The 20,993-nt window shown below is 39.8% G+C and overlaps 1 protein-coding gene across 4 annotated transcripts in view; it reads left to right on the forward strand.

Annotated features, from left to right (window-relative positions):
• The window catches only part of LOC141798023 (dedicator of cytokinesis protein 3-like), a 272,445-nt gene that overhangs the window by 246,213 nt on the left and 5,239 nt on the right, over positions 1-20,993 (forward strand). For 3 of the 4 annotated variants that reach the window (XM_074679790.1, XM_074679807.1, XM_074679815.1), the window contains 21 exons: positions 428-513; positions 757-783; positions 1,654-1,749; positions 2,039-2,099; positions 3,539-3,632; positions 3,719-3,867; positions 5,475-5,561; positions 5,835-5,939; positions 6,113-6,254; positions 6,388-6,554; positions 7,000-7,086; positions 8,405-8,584; positions 8,787-8,870; positions 9,521-9,637; positions 10,578-10,681; positions 12,440-12,521; positions 14,686-14,767; positions 14,852-14,970; positions 15,071-15,158; positions 15,307-15,426; positions 20,392-20,477. In XM_074679790.1, coding sequence (XP_074535891.1) covers positions 428-513; positions 757-783; positions 1,654-1,749; positions 2,039-2,099; positions 3,539-3,632; positions 3,719-3,867; positions 5,475-5,561; positions 5,835-5,939; positions 6,113-6,254; positions 6,388-6,554; positions 7,000-7,086; positions 8,405-8,584; positions 8,787-8,870; positions 9,521-9,637; positions 10,578-10,681; positions 12,440-12,521; positions 14,686-14,767; positions 14,852-14,970; positions 15,071-15,158; positions 15,307-15,426; positions 20,392-20,477 — 2,163 coding nt within the window. The remainder of the gene's footprint in view (positions 1-427; positions 514-756; positions 784-1,653; positions 1,750-2,038; positions 2,100-3,538; positions 3,633-3,718; positions 3,868-5,474; positions 5,562-5,834; positions 5,940-6,112; positions 6,255-6,387; positions 6,555-6,999; positions 7,087-8,404; positions 8,585-8,786; positions 8,871-9,520; positions 9,638-10,577; positions 10,682-12,439; positions 12,522-14,685; positions 14,768-14,851; positions 14,971-15,070; positions 15,159-15,306; positions 15,427-20,391; positions 20,478-20,993) is intronic. The other variant, XM_074679799.1, reaches the window with a different exon arrangement.

Here is a 20,993-nt window from a genome sequence, read left to right on the forward strand (position 1 = left end):
CAGCAGGGAGGGGAGTGGGCGGGGAGGGGGTTTGGGGTTATCTGCTCTGGTGGACCAATCAGGTCAGACTTGCTACTTATTGGTCAAAAAAGGGAATAGCTGACATCAGCAAATCCCCAAAATCCAAACAGCTCGTTTTAGGTCAGGATTTTACGTCCACAAGCACTTCTAAGTACAGGTTTTGTCATTAAATATCACATTTTGTGGGCTGGGAGGAAAGCCAAAGATCCCAAAATTTCACTGAAAGGCTTAATGAACTAATTTTTACACAATGTGGGACCTTTAATAGGACTACAGAAGACCCATTCTGATTAAATGTTTGTATGTGTATTTGTGTGTGTGTGTGTGTGTGTGTGTGTGTGTGTGTGTGTGTGTGTGTGTGTGTGTGTGTGTGTGTGTGTGTGTGTGTGTGTGTGTGTCTCTGCAGGTGGAGGCTGAGCTGATTGACAAGCTGGACAGTTTGGTGTCTGAAGGGAAAGGAGATGAGAACTACAGGGAGCTCTTCAGTCTGCTGTAAGACAGTTGGAGTTAGTCTCTAACGCTGCTGGCTCCCTCTCTCTTTCTCTTTGTGCTTTAAAACAATTTTATTTCCTCTGCCCTCTCCTCTCTGTCTCTCTCCGTCTCTTTTCTATAACCCAGTGTATATTTTTTTCTTTGTAATCACCCCTCTCTCTTCCTGTCTATCAGACCAACCTTACCTCTGTTTTTCTGCTCTAACACTGCTCTTGTTTGCCTCACTCTTTGCTGCGGGACTAGAACCCAGCTATTTGGGCCCTACCCCAGGTACGACATCATCACACTTTATTTCTATAACGCTGTTTATGACGGGGACACAGAAACAAGTTCAGAGAGACTGTTGAGAACACAAAGACAGCAAAATAACAGAAGACAGAGTTTAAAAAATTAAGTAAATTAGAATACAGGGCCATCTTTCAGTGACAGGGACAGATAAAAAACAGTTATTGTGATCTTGAACATAAGTGTCTGCTAAATGTAAATGAATGGTTGGATAAAATTGTTGTCAGAAAGACAAGTACTAAAAATGTATCTGTAATAAAGTTTTGAGTCTGAGAGTGATGACGAACTTCATGAAAACCAAATGGTAACACTGTCTATGAGCCTGCAACTTGTAATGTGTCATGAGCACATTTAAAAAGAAGTATAACAGTTCCTGTAACTATACTAAACTATAATACAAGAAGAAAACACTATTTGTTTTATTATCAAAGTCGTATAATGTATATTAGTCTGTAAACTGTTAATGAGCTGACCTAATTAGCATCAAGCATGATATAATTAAACTCAAAATGATCTATTTTCCTTCACCAAAAAGCAACACTATAATGAACTCATATTCAGAGGAATATTTTTTTTGGCTCTGGGAACAAACTGCTGACTCATCTTGCTAACACAGTCTCCTGCTCTGCATCTTCACAGCTTAATTTTCTTCCTTTTAGTCACACTTACATCCAACATCTCAAATTTCTGCTTCTCTATATCAGCTAGTTTGGAGCACATTATCGAGGCTCCAGCATCTCTAAACGTTGGTATAGTTACTGCGAGGTGCTCAGCTGGCGTTTCACTCACAGCCAGAGAAAAGAAGATATTACCCGTGGATTCATCATCTTACCTGTGTCTCTGTTTTCCTTGAAGCCTCCTAGAGAAGATCGAGCAGGAGACGTGGAGAGAGACGGGAATCTCCTTTGTCACCTCGGTCACTCGGCTGATGGAGCGACTGCTGGACTACAGGTACTAACACACAGAGCCTGTAGTGTATGGATGCTTATTTGATATAACTGATATTGTTACAGTTTTCAGCAGCAGTTTCCTGGTGTTTAAACATGAGAGGGAATAAGACGATAAGAATTTTCTCTGAACAGAAACCAACCTGTATCAGACTTCTTCAGCCGACATGTTGGACAGACTAAAATACAGAGTTTGTTTAGCAGAGGCTCTCTGTGATCAGTGGAGGATGGACTCCATTGTTTGTAACTGATGTATAACAGAGGTGTTTTTTTTTTGTTTTGTTTTGTTTTAGGGACTGTATGAAGGGAGATGAGACAGAGAACAAGAAGATCGGCTGCACAGTCAACCTGCTGGTGAGATTTACTACACTTTGATGTATTAGTCCTGTCCTAATCCCAAACTATTTACAATCCCATATTTCATCCATCATTATAAAAATATTCCAAAACATGGAGGTTTAATAGTAATTTTTTAACTGTTTTCCACATTTCTTTGTTGAAGACGCCCACTGCCACTAATCAGTTGAGGCAGAATAATTTCAAAAACACAGCAATATGCGCACAAAGGTAGTCTAAATTACTACTGATCAGATAAATGCATCGTCATAAGCCTTTTTTTCACTATTGCCTTTTTGGATTGGCCTATTTGTGTATTACTACGGCCGGGGGCAACCATTTCCAGCATTATTATTGTTTTTGGAGTCACAGACTGAAAAGTCTGGAAACCCCAGCATTTTGCTACATCAACACTGTTCGTTTTCATCATAAAATGTGGCTTTGAAAAATATTTATAACATTTTTAGTATAGAAGGCTGCATCAAAGTTTTATGTCTTATGTTTAAAACGTAAAAAAAATATTGTATTTTTTTCTGGTATCATCATAATTTCAGCATTTTAACGAACTCTTGGCACCCAGATTTTGTCTTATTTCAAGATTTTTACATACAAAAATGATGATGTAATTGCTTAAAAAGAGGAAAAATATATATTTGTAGAGTTTCATGAAATAAGAATCATCTCTCAGTTTGAGAAACTTTTTATCATCTCATTGTTTTTTACTTTTCACAAGCAATTCAGGCATCAATTCAGGACTTTAAAATCTTGAAATAAGATAAAATCTGGAAATTCTAGGTGAATTTGGTTAATATTAAGTCAAAAAGATATATTTTTCACCACAAAGATTTCAGTTTTTGCAGTGTGCATACACAGTTAGTAAGTTGCAGCAAAAAAAACTATGACTTTTGAAATGTTAAAGCTTTCACTTTTTAATTTGGACTTAAGCCTTGATACAGAGGGTTTGGCTTAACATGAATGAGTGTTTAAAATTGTCTTTTTCACAATACATGATAGATGATACATTTATCAGTCTTATTTTTTATCATACCTGAACTAATGACAGATACAGTTTGGTTAAATGCTGTTCCCCTCACCCACAGCAGAGCAATCAAAGAGACAGCAAAATATGAAAATACATCTAACACATATTTCCTTGGTCAAAAATAAAAATGAGGGGGTTGATTCTGATGCTGTGATATCCAAACAAGCTTTTGTGTTGGTTGATTTTATCAGGATTTTAATAATGTTTGATCATCTGGTACCCTGACGATACGGCTACTGATGTTGTTCTCTGCACTAGCTGCCATACTAGGGGAAACTCTCTAGCATCTCTCCATAGTTGACTGGTTTCCAGAATGGATCTGTTTTGATCAAAGTTACTGTGAAATGACAAACTGTTTTGTTTTTTAATTCCATTGCTGATGTGTTAAAATTGTGTTTGTTTTGATTCTTTACAGAATTTCTACAAGTCCGAGATCAACAAGGAGGAGATGTATATCCGCTACATTCACAAACTGTGTGATATGCACCTTCAGGCTGAGAACTACACCGGTACAGTACAAACTAACCTTGAATATTAACACAAACGTATGCTGGAGGATGTTTGACGGTTGTTTTTCTGCTGTCTTTGTCCACAGAGGCTGCATTCACTCTGCTGCTGTACTGGGAGCTGCTGCACTGGGACGAGCGGCCCCTCAAAGAGTTCCTCCACTATCCTGCTCAGACAGAGTGGCACCGCAAGGAGGGGCTCTGCCGCAAAGTCATTCACTACTTCAACAAGGGGAAGGTATGGAGAGGATAATCATAAGCCCCATTCACAAGACAAAGTTTCACCCCAAAACACAAAACTTAGAGATACAGATCTGCGTTTACACAGAAACACTGAGGGACTGAAAATGCTGCAGTAAGCATGCCAGGCCTGTAGTTGGTGCAATAACTGTCTCCTCCAGAAGCATCTTTTGGTAGATTTTCAGCAAAGCAGAGTTGGCTAGAAGTACAGTTTTACACAGCTAGGTTACAGGTATGATACAACAACGTCAAGTCTGCATTAACATGATAGAGTAACTGAAGAGTTAAAATTGGGTTTTTAATGAAGACAAAGGTAAAAGACTCAGTTATATACCATTTTAATTTAAACCTTCAGTAATTATTTACTCTGTATATTGAGTAAGTGTCATAATTGATTACAACCTCGGCTCCAAACCAACTTTTTCATTAACTACACAAAATAAAAACTAAAAATTCCTGTCAAAATCACCTCTTTGATCAGCCTGGTTGAATACAGAAAATGTATTGCTGGTGTTTTCTGTATCCAGAAAAGTGTGACCCTGTTAACTGGTGACTGTCGAACAGCAAATACTGACACATTCTGCTGATCACTCTTTACTCCAAATCATTGCTTCCTGTCTAATTTGTGTATTTTTTCCCTGTGTTTTGGAGGATGTTCAAGAGCTAACATAAAACTACAGAAATGTAGCCCTACCATTTGGATTACCAAAACTCTGCCTGAGAGAGAAAAGGGGTAAATTATACCACTAATACAACTGTTTCTTAGGCTTGTTCAGGGTGCTGGCAGAGTGTACACTTTTTAAGATATAGAAACACGCAAGATTAAGTATTTAGTTTATTGCAGTATTTAAAGTGAGAGACTAGTGGGATTTTTATATATTTGAGTATATTACAATATTTTTATAAATATAATGTTTGAATAATATTAATATGTTTATTTGTCTTCACCTGTTGAACTTATAGGAAGAAGTGCAGACTTGGTCCAATGTTTTTTGTTTGTTTTTTAAACTGAATACAAGGCTATGTGGTCTGAAGATAACAAATACATGTGAATGAAAACTCATCATGTCAGAGAATCACACACATAAAGTTTTACATGAAGCTGGGTAGATTTAAGGACCATTGGTGTGATGTTGTGAAACCCTGTACCAGAGGCTGCAGTGACAAAATAAACTACACTAAAGAGATGGGATCACCCTTATGACTGCTTCAGCTCATCTGGAAAGTAAAAGGCAGATATTGCAAGTGATTATGCTTTCTGAATGGATTCCTTTTATTGTTTTAATTGTGTTGATAAAATTGAAGCCAAAACCCATGTGCTTAAGTCCACACCGTACAGCCAAACAAAGCAATTTAGGCAAATGTTTTTCAAGAAGGGGCGAGCGCACCTGCTTCCTGTGCAAAGTATGAACTCCCTGACAGGAAGCGATCACTTACTTAGCGCACGAGGGTGAAGCTGACATTGTGAATAGGGCAGTGGCTTCCTTTCTAACATTTCTTCTCTCTTTGTGTGTGCCTGTATGTGTGTGTGTGTGTGCCTGTGTGTGTGTGTGTCTGTCTGTCTGTCTGTCTGTCTGTCTGTTTCTGTTACTGTGTGTGTTCCAGTGTTGGGAGTTTGGTATCCCTCTGTGCAGGGAGCTGGCCTTCCAGTATGAATCACTGTACGACTACCAGAGTCTAAGCTGGATCCGGGTGAGCTAAGTCATCATCATGACACACACACACACACGCACACACAAACATGCGTACCCACACATACACACTCACAAACATGTGCACAAACACACACACACACACACACACACACACACACATACACATTAAAAGTAAAAATATATATAGTAACTACGTTGATTGAACACATTTATATTATCTGTGTGTGTGTGTGTGTGTGTGTGTGTGTGTGTGTGTGTGTGTGTGTGTGTGTGTGTGTGTGTGTGTGTGTGTGTGTGTGTGTGTGTGTAGAAAATGGAGGCAGCATATTACGACAACATCATGGAGCAGCAGCGTCTGGAGCCTGAGTTTTTTCGAGTGGGATTCTACGGCAGGAAGTTTCCCTTCTTCCTCAGAGTGAGCTCAGATTTCCAGATTTGTTTCACTTGTTTCCTTCTTCACCTGCAGAAATGTTCTCATATCTTCTCAGTGATTATAAAGATGACACCTCAAAGCTGTCTCAGTGTTCAAAAAGATTTTATAGAGCTTATGATGCTTAAATTCAGATTCTCTGTTTGGCTTTATCCCAGAATAAGGAGTTTGTTTGTCGTGGCCATGACTATGAGAGGCTGGAGGCTTTCCAGCAAAGGATGCTGGGAGAATTCCCACAGGCCATCGCAATGCAGCACCCAAACCAGCCAGATGAAGCCATTCTGCAGTGTGACGCTCAGTGTATCCTTCGTACACAGAATAAAAAGCAACACTGTCATGTCCGAGAGTGTGTGTTCAGGCAACAGCAAACTAGACACGCACCGCTCTCCATACACACTCCATCCAGTTGTATCTTTAACCCTCCTCGGCTCAGACCTCCAGATCTACGCGGTCACACCAGTGCCAGAAAGTGTCACTGTCCTCCAGATGGACCGAGTTCCTGACCGAATCAAGAGTTTCTACCGGGTCAACAACGTACGCCGCTTCCGCTACGACCGGCCTTTCCACAAAGGACCCAAAGACAGAGACAATGAGTTCAAGGTGACCTGGGAAATCTCAGTGAAATGGGCTTACAAGTTCAACATTTCAGAGGCTATCCTTCAGACTCAAAAACTCTTTCAGTCTTGCTGCCATCAGTAGAGCTGACCGGAGTCTCAATGCTAATTGCTCTTCTTCTTTTGCGCAGTCCATATTTGCATTAGCTCTTGTGCTATGATCACGCTTCTCACTATATGCTTTTTGTTTTGTCTGCCTTCCTTACACATTCTGTATTTCTTATTGTACATTCTGATTTTGCTGCCTTATTTTATCTGCTTTTTATCTTTAAATGCACAGTGTTCCTGTTCGATAGCAAAGGAAATTACTGAACAGACACATATTTCCCTGTTGTTAACATGACAAACACTTTGAATCTCGGTGCAGCAATCGTGTCTCATTTTGCAATAATGACTCATGACCTCACTGCTCCCTTTCTTCTGTCTTTCAGAGTCTCTGGATCGAGAGGACGACCCTGATCCTCACTCACCCTCTGCCTGGTATTTCACGCTGGTTTGAGGTGGAGAAGAGAGAGCTGGTGAGTTACTGAGAACACATCACGTCCAAACTTGATAAACCCCTGTGTGTGTTTTTTTTTTCACATTGGTGGGAGCCACCAACCTCTTAAACCTCTTAAACCTCTGGAGAGCTACTTGTATTCATGAATTCTGGGTACCATGTGAATCTTTCACAGAAACTACTCTTCAGGAGGTGATTAGTTTAATGTGTCTTCTACAACAGCAGCCTGCACAGGAGGGAATTTCTGAACCTTTAAATCCTTCATCTTCTGTGAAAGTGAAGGAAAAAGGACTGCACACCTTAAATCTGGGCCAGTGTTGATGTTTTATGGGAGAGTGGCCTCATTGAACTTAATATGAGTCAGATTCACCAGACAAGTCCAGAAAAATGTCTCATTTGTCAGATATTAAACGACAAAACTAACACCTGAATTTCTTGTTATGGGCTTAAAAAAAGTGTCAATGAGGTAGAAAAAATGCTTTTTTAGTTCTTGTTTAAAGACAAGCCTCTTATTGTAAGAACCTTAAAAAAAATAATAATAATAAAAAAAATTCTGCCCACATTGTCAGATTTATTTTAGCAGTGAAGGCAGGATTTCTGTCTTTCCTTATCTTGAAATAAGACATTTTCTGGACTTGTCAGGTGATTGTGACTCTTAAGTCTAATCAGACATTTTTTTAATTGTCTGTGCATGAGCTCTTCTGACAAATTTGTTAAGTTGCAATAACCTAATTGAAAATTCTTTTGCTGATAAAATGTTTTTCTAATGTGCTGAAAAAGATACAAAAAGAGGCAAAGTGAGATTTGGTGAAAAAATGAAAATGATGCAGGTTGTGCCTCTCATGACGTTCGTTCTCAAGTGGTGTGCCTCGGGTCCATCTGTGACCCCTTTTCTACATGTCATTTCCCACCCTGTTTCCAGCTCTATGCTCTAAATACATGCAGAAAAAGACAGAAAAGGACTCGAGTAACAGTCTTAGTCTGTCTATAGAAAAAAATAGCATGTCTAGAGGATGAATCTTAATCCAAGTGGATCCCAAGTGACAATAGACCATTTTATTCATGTGCTGAGAGAAACACTGCTGGAGCGAGTCTAAACTGTCTGCTCCTGTGAGTCACCCAGAGCCTAAAACGTGTGCGTAGAAGTGGCCTTAGTTTTTCTAATGTTGAAATCCCTTATGAGAGGAAGGAACAGAAGAACTGGGTGAATTGTATGAGGTGTTTCCATGTCTGAGCTAACAAAGACAGAAAGTGATACTAAAAGTTTTTATTCATCTGTGAACATATCCCTGTTTCTGTAATCCTCACTTTGTACTCTGTTTTGTTTTCTGTCTCAGGTGGAGGTCAGTCCGTTAGAAAATGCCATCTCTGTGGTGGAGAACAAGAACCAGGAGCTGCGGACTCTGATCAGTCAGTACCAACACAAGCAGCTGCACGGAAACATCAACCTCCTCAGCATGACGCTCAACGGAGTCATCGACGCCGCCGTGAACGGAGGCATCGCACGATACCAAGAGGTCAGACGGAAAGGATATTTTATCCTGTGAACTCAGATCCTGCTCTAAATTAAGTAGATATGTTTTTCAAAAAGTAAACACATCAGTGCTGTAAAGTTTCCATAGGCTGAGAGATCCAAGCTGTTTGTGAGCATAATTCAGATTTTACTAATTTGGTCATAGTATGTTGTAATGTTTTGTGCCATGTTTTTGTTTTTTCTAGGCTTTCTTTGATAAAGAGTACATCACCACCCACCCTGAGGACACAGATAAGATCACTCAGCTCAAAGACCTGATGCAGGAGCAGGTGAGATTGAATTCAGGGTTCGCTCAACATTTTAAAGTATCTGTTCCACAAACCCCATTTTAAGTCATGATGAATCATCTCAACAATACATAAATGATATTTACAGAGATATTAGTAAGGTTTTCTATTTTCACTTCAAAACTTAAATCTTAGCAAGCAATTCTGTCTTATTGTTATTAAAAATGTCGTATTAAACCCAAAATGAGCCACAAGTCCAGCAAAATTTTCTTTTACATGATTTTAAGACCAAATTATCTCTGAATTACTCATAAAAAAATCTGCCAGTCTGGTAAGAAAAAATTAATTGTTCAATTTCTTGTATTAAGACATAATTCTTATTTATGAACAATTAATTCAGGCTTAATTTTTCTTTTACTACCTTAATATAAGACATTTTTGTGGACATGTCAGCTTAAAGTGGCTCACAGGAAGTCTAATGAAACTTTTTTTTTTTACCAGAAATATAAACACTTGATTAGACTTCAGGATTTGTAGCATATGGAGAACACAAGATAAATGCTGTGAGGGAATTTTCCGATAAACAAAAACTGAAAACAGGAAATATGTATTTCAACAAATGCTCAATCTCAATGAGTATTTTTTCCTCTGCACCATAAAGGCTTTTTCCAATGCATTTATTTTCCTCTCAGGTTCACATCCTGGGAGTGGGCCTGGCCGTGCACGAGAAGCTGGTGCACCCTGAAATGCGTCCCCTGCACAAGAAGCTGATAGATCAGTTCCAGATGATGAGGAGCAGTTTGTGCCACGTGAGTGCAGAAAAACATCCATACAGAGAGGAGTTCTCTTTGTTTCATTATAAGTTTTCAAACCTCAGACCTCAGAGGAGGAATATGATGAGAAAAACACAAATTCAGAAAAATAAGCTCACCCTGATTCACCACAGCACAATGTTGACTCTTCATGAGGGTTCATGGTCTTCTTATTAACACAGCCAAAGGCGGCAAGAGAAGGCTCATTAGGAGCTCCTTCAAAGAAGATTTTTTGTGCTTCCAGCTAACATTAAAGTGTAACAGCAAATCTCACTTTCTTCATCTTTAAGTATTTCACTTTTTTGGTTTTAATTTGATGAAGACATCAAACATGATCTGTTCAGACAATGCTGCAGCTTTGAGTCATAACGCTTAACACATACTGTACATGTATCGGGTGGGAGGAAAAATCTAAAATTGATATGTCAGTATTTTTTGTTTGACAGTATCAAATTCAAGATTCTTTGTCACCAATTTTTTTTTTTTTCTCAAATTCAAATTCGTTATTTCAGTCTTTGTTTATAAATTAGAATGGAAAAAGTTACCCCTTTTCTCCGGCAGAGAGCAAATTTTCTTTCTCTGACTCACGGGACGTGCATTTTATGGGAAAATATGGCTCCTGACATAGTCTGCAGACATTTGCCTCATTATTTAACTTTTTCACATGGTCTGGTGTTTAAAAAGCAAACTAAAAATTGCAAAAATCATAAATAAAGAAGAATCACAGTTTAAATCAAATCAGCACCCCATAAAACGTAACAGAATCGAATCCTGAGAATAGTGAAAATATCGTCCCAGCCCTAATTTGTAAGGAAGTGTTTTGTTTAAATGATGTGTCTAAATGGTTTGAGTTGTGCCGTCAAACACACTCATGATGCACGCAGACCTGGTGTTGCAGTGTGAATGCTCAGAGCAGTGCATCTTTGTATCCTTACAGGGTCTGCCTGGTCTGGATAAGGTCGGTTCTGGAGCCCACAGAGGAATCCTGGCCTCTCACAGCCCCATGAGCCCTGAGAGCTTCAAACTCATGCACCGGCACAGGTCAGCATCACACACCCTCACACAAACATTTCCTTATATGTACAATGCTCAGTGTTCTTTTGTGCACAAAAGCCTGTCATATTTTTCTGCGCTAAACTCTGAGGTCGCTCTGCTTTGTTCTTAGTGTAGGATAGCCCGCTCTCGTCAGTCCACATCCTGTTCACATTTTGAAGGTCCCATATTCTGCTCCTTTTCTGCAGTTTAATGTAGATCATTGATGTCTTCATGAAATGGTAGTAACATGTTTTGGTCCAAAAAGCCAATAAATCAAGCACAGCAGCATTGTTTCCAGGCTCCCATAGCCCCTCTGTTCAGAACGGTCTGATTTAGTGGGCGTGGCCTTCATATGTAAATGAGCCACCGCTGATACCGCCCCGCTCTTCCACGTCACTGAGAGCGGTGCCACAAGCTCTGAGTGCACAATGTTTAGAAAACAGCGAAGCTTGTTTACCGTAACATTACAGGCTAAAACAACAGGCTAACTGCAGCTAAAGTTAGCATCCTGGAGCTAACACAGAGACAGGGGGACACTGAGGAAAAGCTCTTACATCTGCTCCACAGCACACAGCGTTTAAAATACTCACATTTCCAGGGTCTGAGGTTTGTTGGCGGATGGTTGATAATGCGCCTGAATTCAGGACCAGTCTATTCACTAGCCCTCTGTTGTACTGTCCAAAGTTGGAAAAGCAGTCGGCCTTGAAGTGACTATCACACACATGCACAGTTTTACTGAGTGTAGCTGGAACATTTCCTTGATAAATGAACTCTAGACACTTAATCATGTCTTCTCCCGAGATGGGAAGGTTATGCATGGAACTATGTGGCTGTTTACAGCCAAAAACAAAGCAGTGATGGCTCTTCAACTTTGGCATTCTCTTCCCCACTGCTGGAGAGATTTCCCTCCAGCAGCGGGGAGTGGAGTGGGCGGGAAGTGGGTTCAGGGTATCTGCTCCGGTGGACCAATCAGGTCAGACTTGCTCCTGATTGGTCAAAAAAGGGAGTCACTGACGTCAGCAAATCCCCAAAATCCGAACAGCTTTTCGTTTTAGATCAGGATTTTACATTCACAAGCACTACTAAACAGGTTTTGTCATTAAATATCACATTGTGTGGGCTGAGTAAAGCCAAAAATCCACAAATTTCACTGAAAGACTTAATAAAGTGATTTTTTGCATAATATGGGACCTTTAAAGAGTCTCCCCTGACGTCTGTTTCAGCTCTGGAAACTTTTCTTTCACTTTAAATCTTTTAATTGGAGAGATTCTTTAAAGTCACACGTGTGTCTTCTACCATCATCTGTCTGAGCTCTGAGCACTAGTTTAATCCACTGAATCTCTCATGAATGATTTTCTCACTGTTTCTTCAGCAGTCGACTGCTCACATCACACTCTCTTAAATCCACCACTTCTTTCTTTTCTCTTTCTCTGTTTTTCTCTTAAACCACCTCACATCTTGCCTTTTGCATGATCTTGTTAACACCTACTCCTCTATCTCTTACTTAATTACGTCACGCATGTTTTGGTTGGTGTTTGCTGTTCTTTTTTCTTTTTCTTTTGTTGTATTTTGCATTGCACGGCCCTTTCCCCTTGTATCCCTCCCTCCTTCTTTCTCTCTCTCTCCTTTTTGCTTCCTTTCCTTTCTACCTTCCCTTCTCCCTGTCCTCTGTCTCTACCTCCTCCCCTTCCCTTACCTCAGTCCCATTGCTGTTTTGACTCCAGTGCGCAACTCCTCCTCCTCTCTCTCCTCTCACAACTCCAGTGAGGCGGGGAACGTTGGCAGTCTGCTGATCCTGGCTGACGGCATAGTGGTGGAGAATCCAGAGGACTTCTACCGAATGCAGGTCAGTAAGAAGGCTAGAATATCACTTTATCCCTCCACTTAAAGGGAAAAACAGCCTCCAAGAAACACTTCAGAAAATAATGGGAAAAAAATCAGGTCAAGTCAAACCCAGTTTGTTCTGTTCAGTTTTGTCGCCTGCTTAAACTTACCATCAAAGCTGCGTGAATCTCTTCAACTACAGTATCAACAACAGAGTGCTATCTAAAGTCTGAGACTCTACCGTGGAAAACAGTCCACAGCTCTCTCCAAATGCATACCCAGAGATAGAAAAACATCCTAAGAAATAAAACATTTTTGCACAAACATAAAGTGAAATGATGTGAAGAAGAAAGAAAAAACAGGAACAACTGTTAAAGGCTAGTTAGCTTCTGAAATTTAACCTCTTGCTCTGATTTTGGTAAATCTGTTCAGTGTTTTCCCTGTCATCATACTGGAAGGGCAACAGCATCTCCTCCCCCTTAAAGACCAAGATATATTTTTTTTTCATTTATTTTTTGTGTAGCACCAAATCACAAGGGTCCAGTAGGTAAACAGATTTGGTTATCGGATTGGGTAAAGTTCTAAAAATGGGTTGTTCGAAATGGAAAGGATTTCCAAATCGGATTAGATCACGTAATCTAATCCTAGTTTTAGTCTGGATCAAACCTTCAGTTTGTGTTGTTCAGAACTTTTAAGTAGGATTTGATCAAATAATACAACATTTTTACAATTTAGTTTTGATACTTTAATTCGTAATTTACACTTGACTTGTTTAACCATTACAGTGATAAAGTCATAGACTGTATAAAAAAAAATGGATGTAGCCTCTGCGACGTCGCCTGTCTGTTCCTGAAACCGTGAAATGAAGCCAATCCGCGGACGCAGCCACATTCGCTATGACGCCGGTTGTGAGTTTTTCTTCGAGCAGCCACAGGGCGCCTGGCGGTCACGTGACCTGAGCTGTGCCTCTGATTGGAAAATCAAATGATCCTAATAACTTCTAAACCGCAGAGATAGAAAAAGAAATTCACTCACCCTACAGTGTGTACCTATAGTGAAATCAGCGTTTAAGACCCAAGCGGTTTTTTGAACCAGGCTGTAAAAATGCTTTTTAATGATGTAAAAGTCTGTTTTTTATGGTTGGGTGTGTACGTGACTCCAGGTATTTCTGCAGCCAAACTCAAGCGGATTCTCGACGAACAGCAACTTACAGCCCTTTTGCAGAAGCTTCATTTTTACTGACTGGATGTTGAAGTAGATAAAGTTAGGCTACCAATGAAGCCTTTTAGTATAGTAAAGCAAAAACAAAGAGAAGCTAAAAGTACAGACACTCCTAGCAGAAGAACAAATCAAGCTGACCAAACTGCAGCAAATCAGAGAAAAACTTGAGATCCACCTAAAAGCAAAGCTTAAAAATGCTGGACTCTCCTTCACAGATGGAGAAACAACCTGAACTTTTTTTGGGGGGTTATTTTGCTAAGTATTGGATATTTAGTCTCTTTTCTTAACATCAGACATTTCCAAAATATCCGCTTTGTATTTTTTATGTATATATATATATAAATACAATGTGGATGAGATGAGTGGTCGTATAAGAAATTAAACATGGAAGTGGATGTTTATGTTGTTTTTTTTCTCAAAATAAAAAAAAAAAATGCCCACAATGATCTCATGTTGGCGCTTCTACCTGTTGTTTTATACAGAGCTGGTAGCCAACATTATGATATGTTTTCCCATTTAGAGCAGTGGTAATCCAACACATCAGATTTGGTAATCTTAAAAACTGTGTATCCAGATCAGGGTGATCCAATCCAATGTTGCTCTGAAAAACCGGTATAAAAGTGAGATAGATTACCTGATCCTGGATAGCAAGAAATGGGATTTTCAAATCTGGATCATTTTGATCCAGATTAAATTCTTTGAACAACTGGCCCAAGAAGTCATCTAAGGTTACTTTCTTCTATTGTTGGACTGACTTAATGACCTGCTTTATCTTATCTAAACAAAGGCACGTCATTTCTGTCTCTACATGGTCGCACATTTACAAATCTTCCTTGTCTTTTTAAATTTTTCTTTCAGTTAAATGTTTTATTTATTTCACACAGCTACACTTCCCAGATATTACATCATCTTATGAAGACACTTTTTATTTTTTATTTACTCACCCAAAACAATTCTTCCTGCAGGCAAGCCCCTCTTCCTCCAGCCTGAGCTCCACACACTCCGCTCCCTCTCAGATGATAAACTCCACCCCCTCCACCATCAGAGGTGAGCAGCTCAGATTCAGTGAAACTAACTTCTTACCGTCCTGGGTTTTTTTGGTTAATTTTTTTTTTGTATGCGTCTCTGCAGTTGGCTCTCCGTCTCTGCCCGACAAATACAGACACAACAGAGAGATGCTGATGCTGCTGCCGCCTCACAGAGATAGACCGAGCAGTGCCATGTACTCCAACCTCACTGAGAACGGACAGGTGAGTAAATTAACCTCAGTTTTGTTTGACTCTCTTTAAAGGTGAAATTTAACCGCTCATTCGATTGCAGAGTTTTGATCATTTCAACTTTTCTACGTAGCCAACGAACCTCCAGCGAGCATTGTTCCATCAGGTGATTGGTCCGTGTAAACCCTGCAGTGACCCCAACCTGTCCGTGGCTGAGAAAGGTACGAGCTCTCTGACACGGCTAATGAAGAACAGTCTGTTAGGTTCCATGTTAAAATGTACGCTCAGTTTATCCTGCTCCCCTGCTCGCTTCTCCTTCCCCTTCTCCTTCCCCTCTCCATCCTCCTCCTCCTCCTCCTCCTCCTGCAGTCCTCACCACCCCCAGTAGTTGGAGTTTGGACAGTGGTACCAGAGACGCCCTCCCCTTCCTCTCAGCTCATGTTGGCAGTGTCATGGCGCCTCCAGTCCCCCCACGCAACCTGCCTCATGGTATGACACTACTGCTTACTCTGTGTGTGTGGGTGTGTGTGTAAGAGAGTATTTTACATTGATGTGTATACATGTGTGTTTGTGTTTAAGAGCACAACTGCATGAGTGCTCAAACCTCTGTGGTGTGTGTCTATATGTCAGTGTGTACACAAAGCTGTGTCTACGTGTGATTTTCAGCAAGAACTTTAGCTCTCATCACTTGTTATGTTGATAAACTGCTGTTCCATAAGAGTTTGGATGCTGTGTAAAAAATTAATGAAACAGAAGCTGATGGTTTTCGATTATTTAAAGCCTGTATTTGATCAGAAAAGTAACACAGTACTATGCAAAAGTTGAAAATGTTATTCTTTTATTAAAAAATACATGTGAAATTTGAATTAGAGGTCAGTAAAGCTGCGCTTCCACCAAGCAGTGCGGTTCGTTTCAGTATGGTTTAGCACGGTTTGGTACAGTTAAGCCTGATACCGTTTACGTTTCCACAGCTGTGCCCTTGGTAGGCGGTGTGTAAGCCAGATGCCGAAAGCCACAGCTGTTAAACAATAGCGTGACGCCATAGTGGCGCGACACAGTGTACGCTGCTAATAAATCCAACGAAGAAGAAAAACACAACAAAGTAAACAAAGAGCATAGATGGAAGACATGCAGCATTTCGTCCTCTTTGTGATTAGCTCTCTGTTACAAAGTGCAATCAAGCTTTGTTTCAGAGAAGACTATGTGCTGCCAGGAAAAATGCAGCCGCTGTCGCACGGTAAGTGACGATTCTTTTGAGCAATCAACGGTCTGCAGTGTTGTAGCTCCACCTTCCGAGAGCGGATCGGTTCAGTCTGGCACCCATACAAAAGGATCCCAAAAAGTAGGATGGCTTGTCTCGGTTTTTTGGGGATCTGTCCCGGTATAAGTCAGTGGAAACGCCACAAATGCGCGCTGTACCAAGACAAACCGAACTGGTCTGCTTGCTTGGTGGAAATGCAGCTTAACAAGTAGGGTTGAGTATTAGCAAGAGCCTCACGATACGCATCACAATACTTGGGTCAAAATATGAAAATAACATGGTATCACAGTATTGTGATGTATTGGGATATTCTACCTGGTTAACTGTTAGATTGAAAACAACTTTTCTATTTTATTGTGTCTGAAATAAAGAAAGTCAGATGCAGTGTTTCATACACTGAACTTAAAAACATAAAATGTATCCAGTTTGTCACTTAAACTACTGTGACATTAAACTCATGTTACAAAGAAATTATTAGGTGAAAGACATGGTCAGTCGGTGAAACTAAAAAATGCCAATGTTACTCACCAAAAATCTAATGTTGCTCAAAACATTCATTCATTCATTTATTTTCCATACTGCTTAGCCTGTGCGGGGTCGTGGGTGGCTGAAACCTATCCCAGCTGTTATTGGGCGAGAGGCAGGATACACTCTGGACAGATCGCTGGTCAATCACAGGGCTGAGACAGAGACAGACTACCTTTTATGCTCACACTCACCGCTCAAAACATGACTATGATTATTATTTTATCAGTCTACTACACTGTAAAAATTTAACTGAAACGATTTTAAACTTCCTCCTACAGTCCAAAAACATATTCACCAGGTTAATTGAGCACCCTGAATTGTCCCTAGGTGTGAGTGTGTGCGTGAAAGGTTGTCTGTCTCTGTGTTAGCTCTGTGATTGACTGGCGACCAGTCCATGGTGTATCCCGCCTCTCGCCCAATGACAGCTGGGAATTGCTCCAGCCACTATTCATTTTAAGAAAATGAATGAATCAATGATTTTAAACTAACTTATCTAAGAATAGAGAGAAAACATTCATGTTAACGGCATAAAAACCCACACCATCAAGTTTAGGAAATAAATATTTTGAATGTACTTAAAAGTTATACAGTTTATGAGCAACATGCAGCAGAGTAGCTCTTCAGCGCCATCTACCACATTGGAGGTATGGAAGACATATCAAACTTCCAACTCACCTAAAACGTGAATTTTTATTTTGTCAAAGTATTGCAATATATTGCTGTATCAATATTTTTTCACACCTCTTGTAACACGCTTTAAAAAATTGGGATGTGGACACTGAAAAGGTTGTGTTAATACAAAAAAAAAGCCAATAAGATAAATGATCAACAGGTTAGTCACATGATCAAACAGAAGTATTAAAAGTAAACTCTAGAGAGGTCAAGTCTCTCAGAAGGAAAGAAGGGAAGAAGGGAAGTGGTTAACCTCTCTGAGAGAGACCGCGTGAGCACATACTTTAACTTCCTCAGAATGAAAATGCAAAGAATCAGTGGTTTTCATCATCTGAAGAACATGATATCATCAATTATATTTTGCTCAAAAGGGACAAGGATCAAAACCAACACTGGATGGGTGGGATCCCCAGGCACCACTGCATTAAAACAGACAAGACTCTGTAGAGAAAATTATTTCCTGCGCACAAAATCACTCAGAAAACTATTGAGTGTGAACAGGGTTCATCACGGCATCCACAAATACACAAGGTTAAACTGTTGCATGCAGAGAGGAAACCAGAGACTTCTCTGGACTTGATCTGTTTAAAATAGACTGAAGGGAAGCAGTGGTCTGAGAATTCTAATCTGACTTTCTTTTTAGAAATCATTCATTGAACACTGCATCCTGACGATAACTTTCTCAGGGAAGACCTTACATATTTCAGTGAGATAAGGACAAAACTACATTCTGATTACAACAGCATGGCTCCGTAGAAGAGAAGTCCAGGTGATGATGACATTTGGAGCATCATGAAATGAAAAATGGGACAAAGGAGACCCTGAGCTGTTGAGCAGCTGAAATCCTCCAAAAGGAAAGAACGAGAGAACATTTGACTTTAAACTCCAGAAACTGGTCTTCTGGTTCACAAATGTTTTCAGTGTTGTTCAAAGAAGAGCTGATGACACATAATGGGAGGCTTAACAACTGTTTTAAAAGTGCTGCAGGTATTACATTTAAAATGAGGATATATTTTTATACCACAAAATGTTACAGTTTTATCGATGGTTTCATAGTTGCATGATTAAATACAGACTTTGAAGTAATGGCAAAACATCTGGTTTACTTTCTATCAACATTTTATGCAGCATTTCCACTTCTTTGCGGATAAGATCTTAAAAAAACAAGACCAGCATTGGTTTTTGGTTTAATTCCAAACGTCATATACTGAAACATGCCATACTCATACACTTTAAGGCCTCAGCATAGTGATTATGTCAGATGAGCTGTTCTAGTGTGCCAAAATAAAAATCTGTGTCTCACAGGCATGTAACAAACTATAAATAAAATACACATATTATAACTAGGGCTGTGACTTTAACGCGTTAATTAGATTAATTAATTACACCGCACATTAATGCGTTATAAAAATCAACGCAAGATTGTCTCATTAGCTACCGGCCATTTTCAGAGTATCTTGAACGATCTTTTAAGACCCAAATAATAATGTTTTCTCTGACCATGTAAACACCAAAGTTACTTAAGAAGAGTGGACTCTCTTCTTTGATGTCTCTCTTCCTGTTTTTGGTCCAAATAATAGAAATTTCAAACTTTTTTGATCGCGTTCACCTCGGGCGCTCCATTCTTTGATCCTCTCCATGATCTCCGTCGACTTTCCTCACGATGGCGCTGCTCTTTCCCTCTGAACTACAGCAACACGTCCTCAGAGCGTGAGCTGCCTGAACTTTTCTGACTCGCAGCGTCTCTCTGTGTCTCTGTCATCTCACATTTCTCCTCATATCCATGCTGAGCTCTCATCCAAAGAGCGCACCACCCACAGTAGTTTACGAGCAGGATTTTGATTGACAATCTCCACCAGACCCTGCCTCCCTCCGCTGAAAAACATAATTTACTCCAAAGACACAGTAAACAGTAATCGAATGTCAATGGCTGGGAACACAGACATTTTAATTAATATTGTCAGTTGAAAAAAAAAGGATTTACAAATCTTCTCTTTTTCGTGTATTCATTCGATTAGTCATGCACTATAATTTGTAATGCCCTACAGTTCAAATTCTTTATGTGGGGACCTTAAGCAGATATAAGATTAAAATGTGATTGATTAGATCAATTAATTACAAATCCTGTAATTAATAAGATTATTTTTTGAATCTCCTGACAGCACTATTTACCGCATTACGGCTGATGAATGTACTTGAAAGTAGTGTCCTCAAAAAAACATCTTCTGAACAAAACAAACAGGATTTTGTTGTTTAAACTTGTGTATGAGAACATTCAATGATTTAGACTTCTACCAAAATCTGTTTGAATTGAAAAATGTTGCTTCTGATGTTGAATATTGATGTGATTAAAATGCAATTAATTACGATTAATTAATTACAAATGGCATAATTAATTCAATTAATTTTTTTAATCAAGTCCCACCACTAATTATAACAAAATGTGTTGTTGTCACAAGTGGAGCAGACATTTCCATCAGGTAGAGAAAAAACAAGAACTGTCAAAGCAGGAGAAAAAATGTTTTTTCTTCCTCTTACTCAGGAAGAACAAACACTGATTTGTGTTGAATTTTTCAGTTAAAGTTGTTGCTTTGGTTTATTGTTCTGTTTTTAAGGCCTCTCTACACAGGTATTTATAAATGTTCTAATAGAGTTATCTATCTAAAGTCAGAGAAATGTTCTTGTGTTGTTGACGCTTCAAACTTTCTGCTCATATATTAAAAAAAAAAAAACCTGAGTTACAGTCAGACAGTCGCTGGGCTATGAAGCTTCTGCTCTGACAGAAAATGTTGTATTTGAGTGAATCCAGATTTCTGTGAGCACTCCCCTCCCACACACTCCTCCATCTCTCCTGCAAACCTCCTTTTCCCTTCCTCCTCACTTCCTCTTCCTCTCACTGGTCAGAGGTGTGTGTGTGAGAGAGTGTGTGTGTGTGTGTGTATGTGTGAGTGTGTGCATCTCTCTCAGTCGGTCCTGCTGTGTCTCCCTTGTAGGGCAACACCTGTCGATGCACTTTGATGCTTTCCACCACCAGGTCAGCGACCTCCCTCCAGCTCTCCCTGCGCGCTCCTTAAGAAAGGTACCCGCCTCCTCCTGTCCCTCCTTCTCCTCCTCCTCCTTCTCCTCTTCACTCCTGATGTTGGTCTGGCTGATGATTGTCTGTGTCTGTCCGTCTGTCGTCCATGTTCGCTTCTCTGTGTGGATCTTTGTTTGCTCACTGGCCTAGATTTTTACGTTTTCACTGAGTGTTTTCAGTTCTGTCCAACGTGAGCATGAAACTTTCGATGAAGCTGCAGAAGAAAAAAATCACTGCATACCATACCTGTGACAGTGAAAGTGACACATCTACATTTCTCACTGAGTCATCCAGAGAAAGACTGTGAAAAATCAATCAGCGTGTCACAATCTGCTTTCCCAAGTCCCAGATTCCCTACTCAGTTTAGTTTTATGTTCAAAAACACAAACTGCAGAGTCCCTGGAACATCAGTTAAAATGCAAAATCGACCGATCCTGAGAACCTTCTTGCAGATCCTGTGTTACCATCAAAAAATGCAGATCATCTCAAAACAAACCCTTTGAGTGATTCCAGGAAACA

The sequence above is a fragment of the Halichoeres trimaculatus genome, unplaced genomic scaffold (assembly GCF_033239565.1).
Source record: "Halichoeres trimaculatus isolate MK-OKI-2021-1 unplaced genomic scaffold, fHalTri1.1 fHalTri1_scaffold_1, whole genome shotgun sequence".
NCBI lineage: Eukaryota > Metazoa > Chordata > Actinopteri > Labriformes > Labridae > Halichoeres > Halichoeres trimaculatus.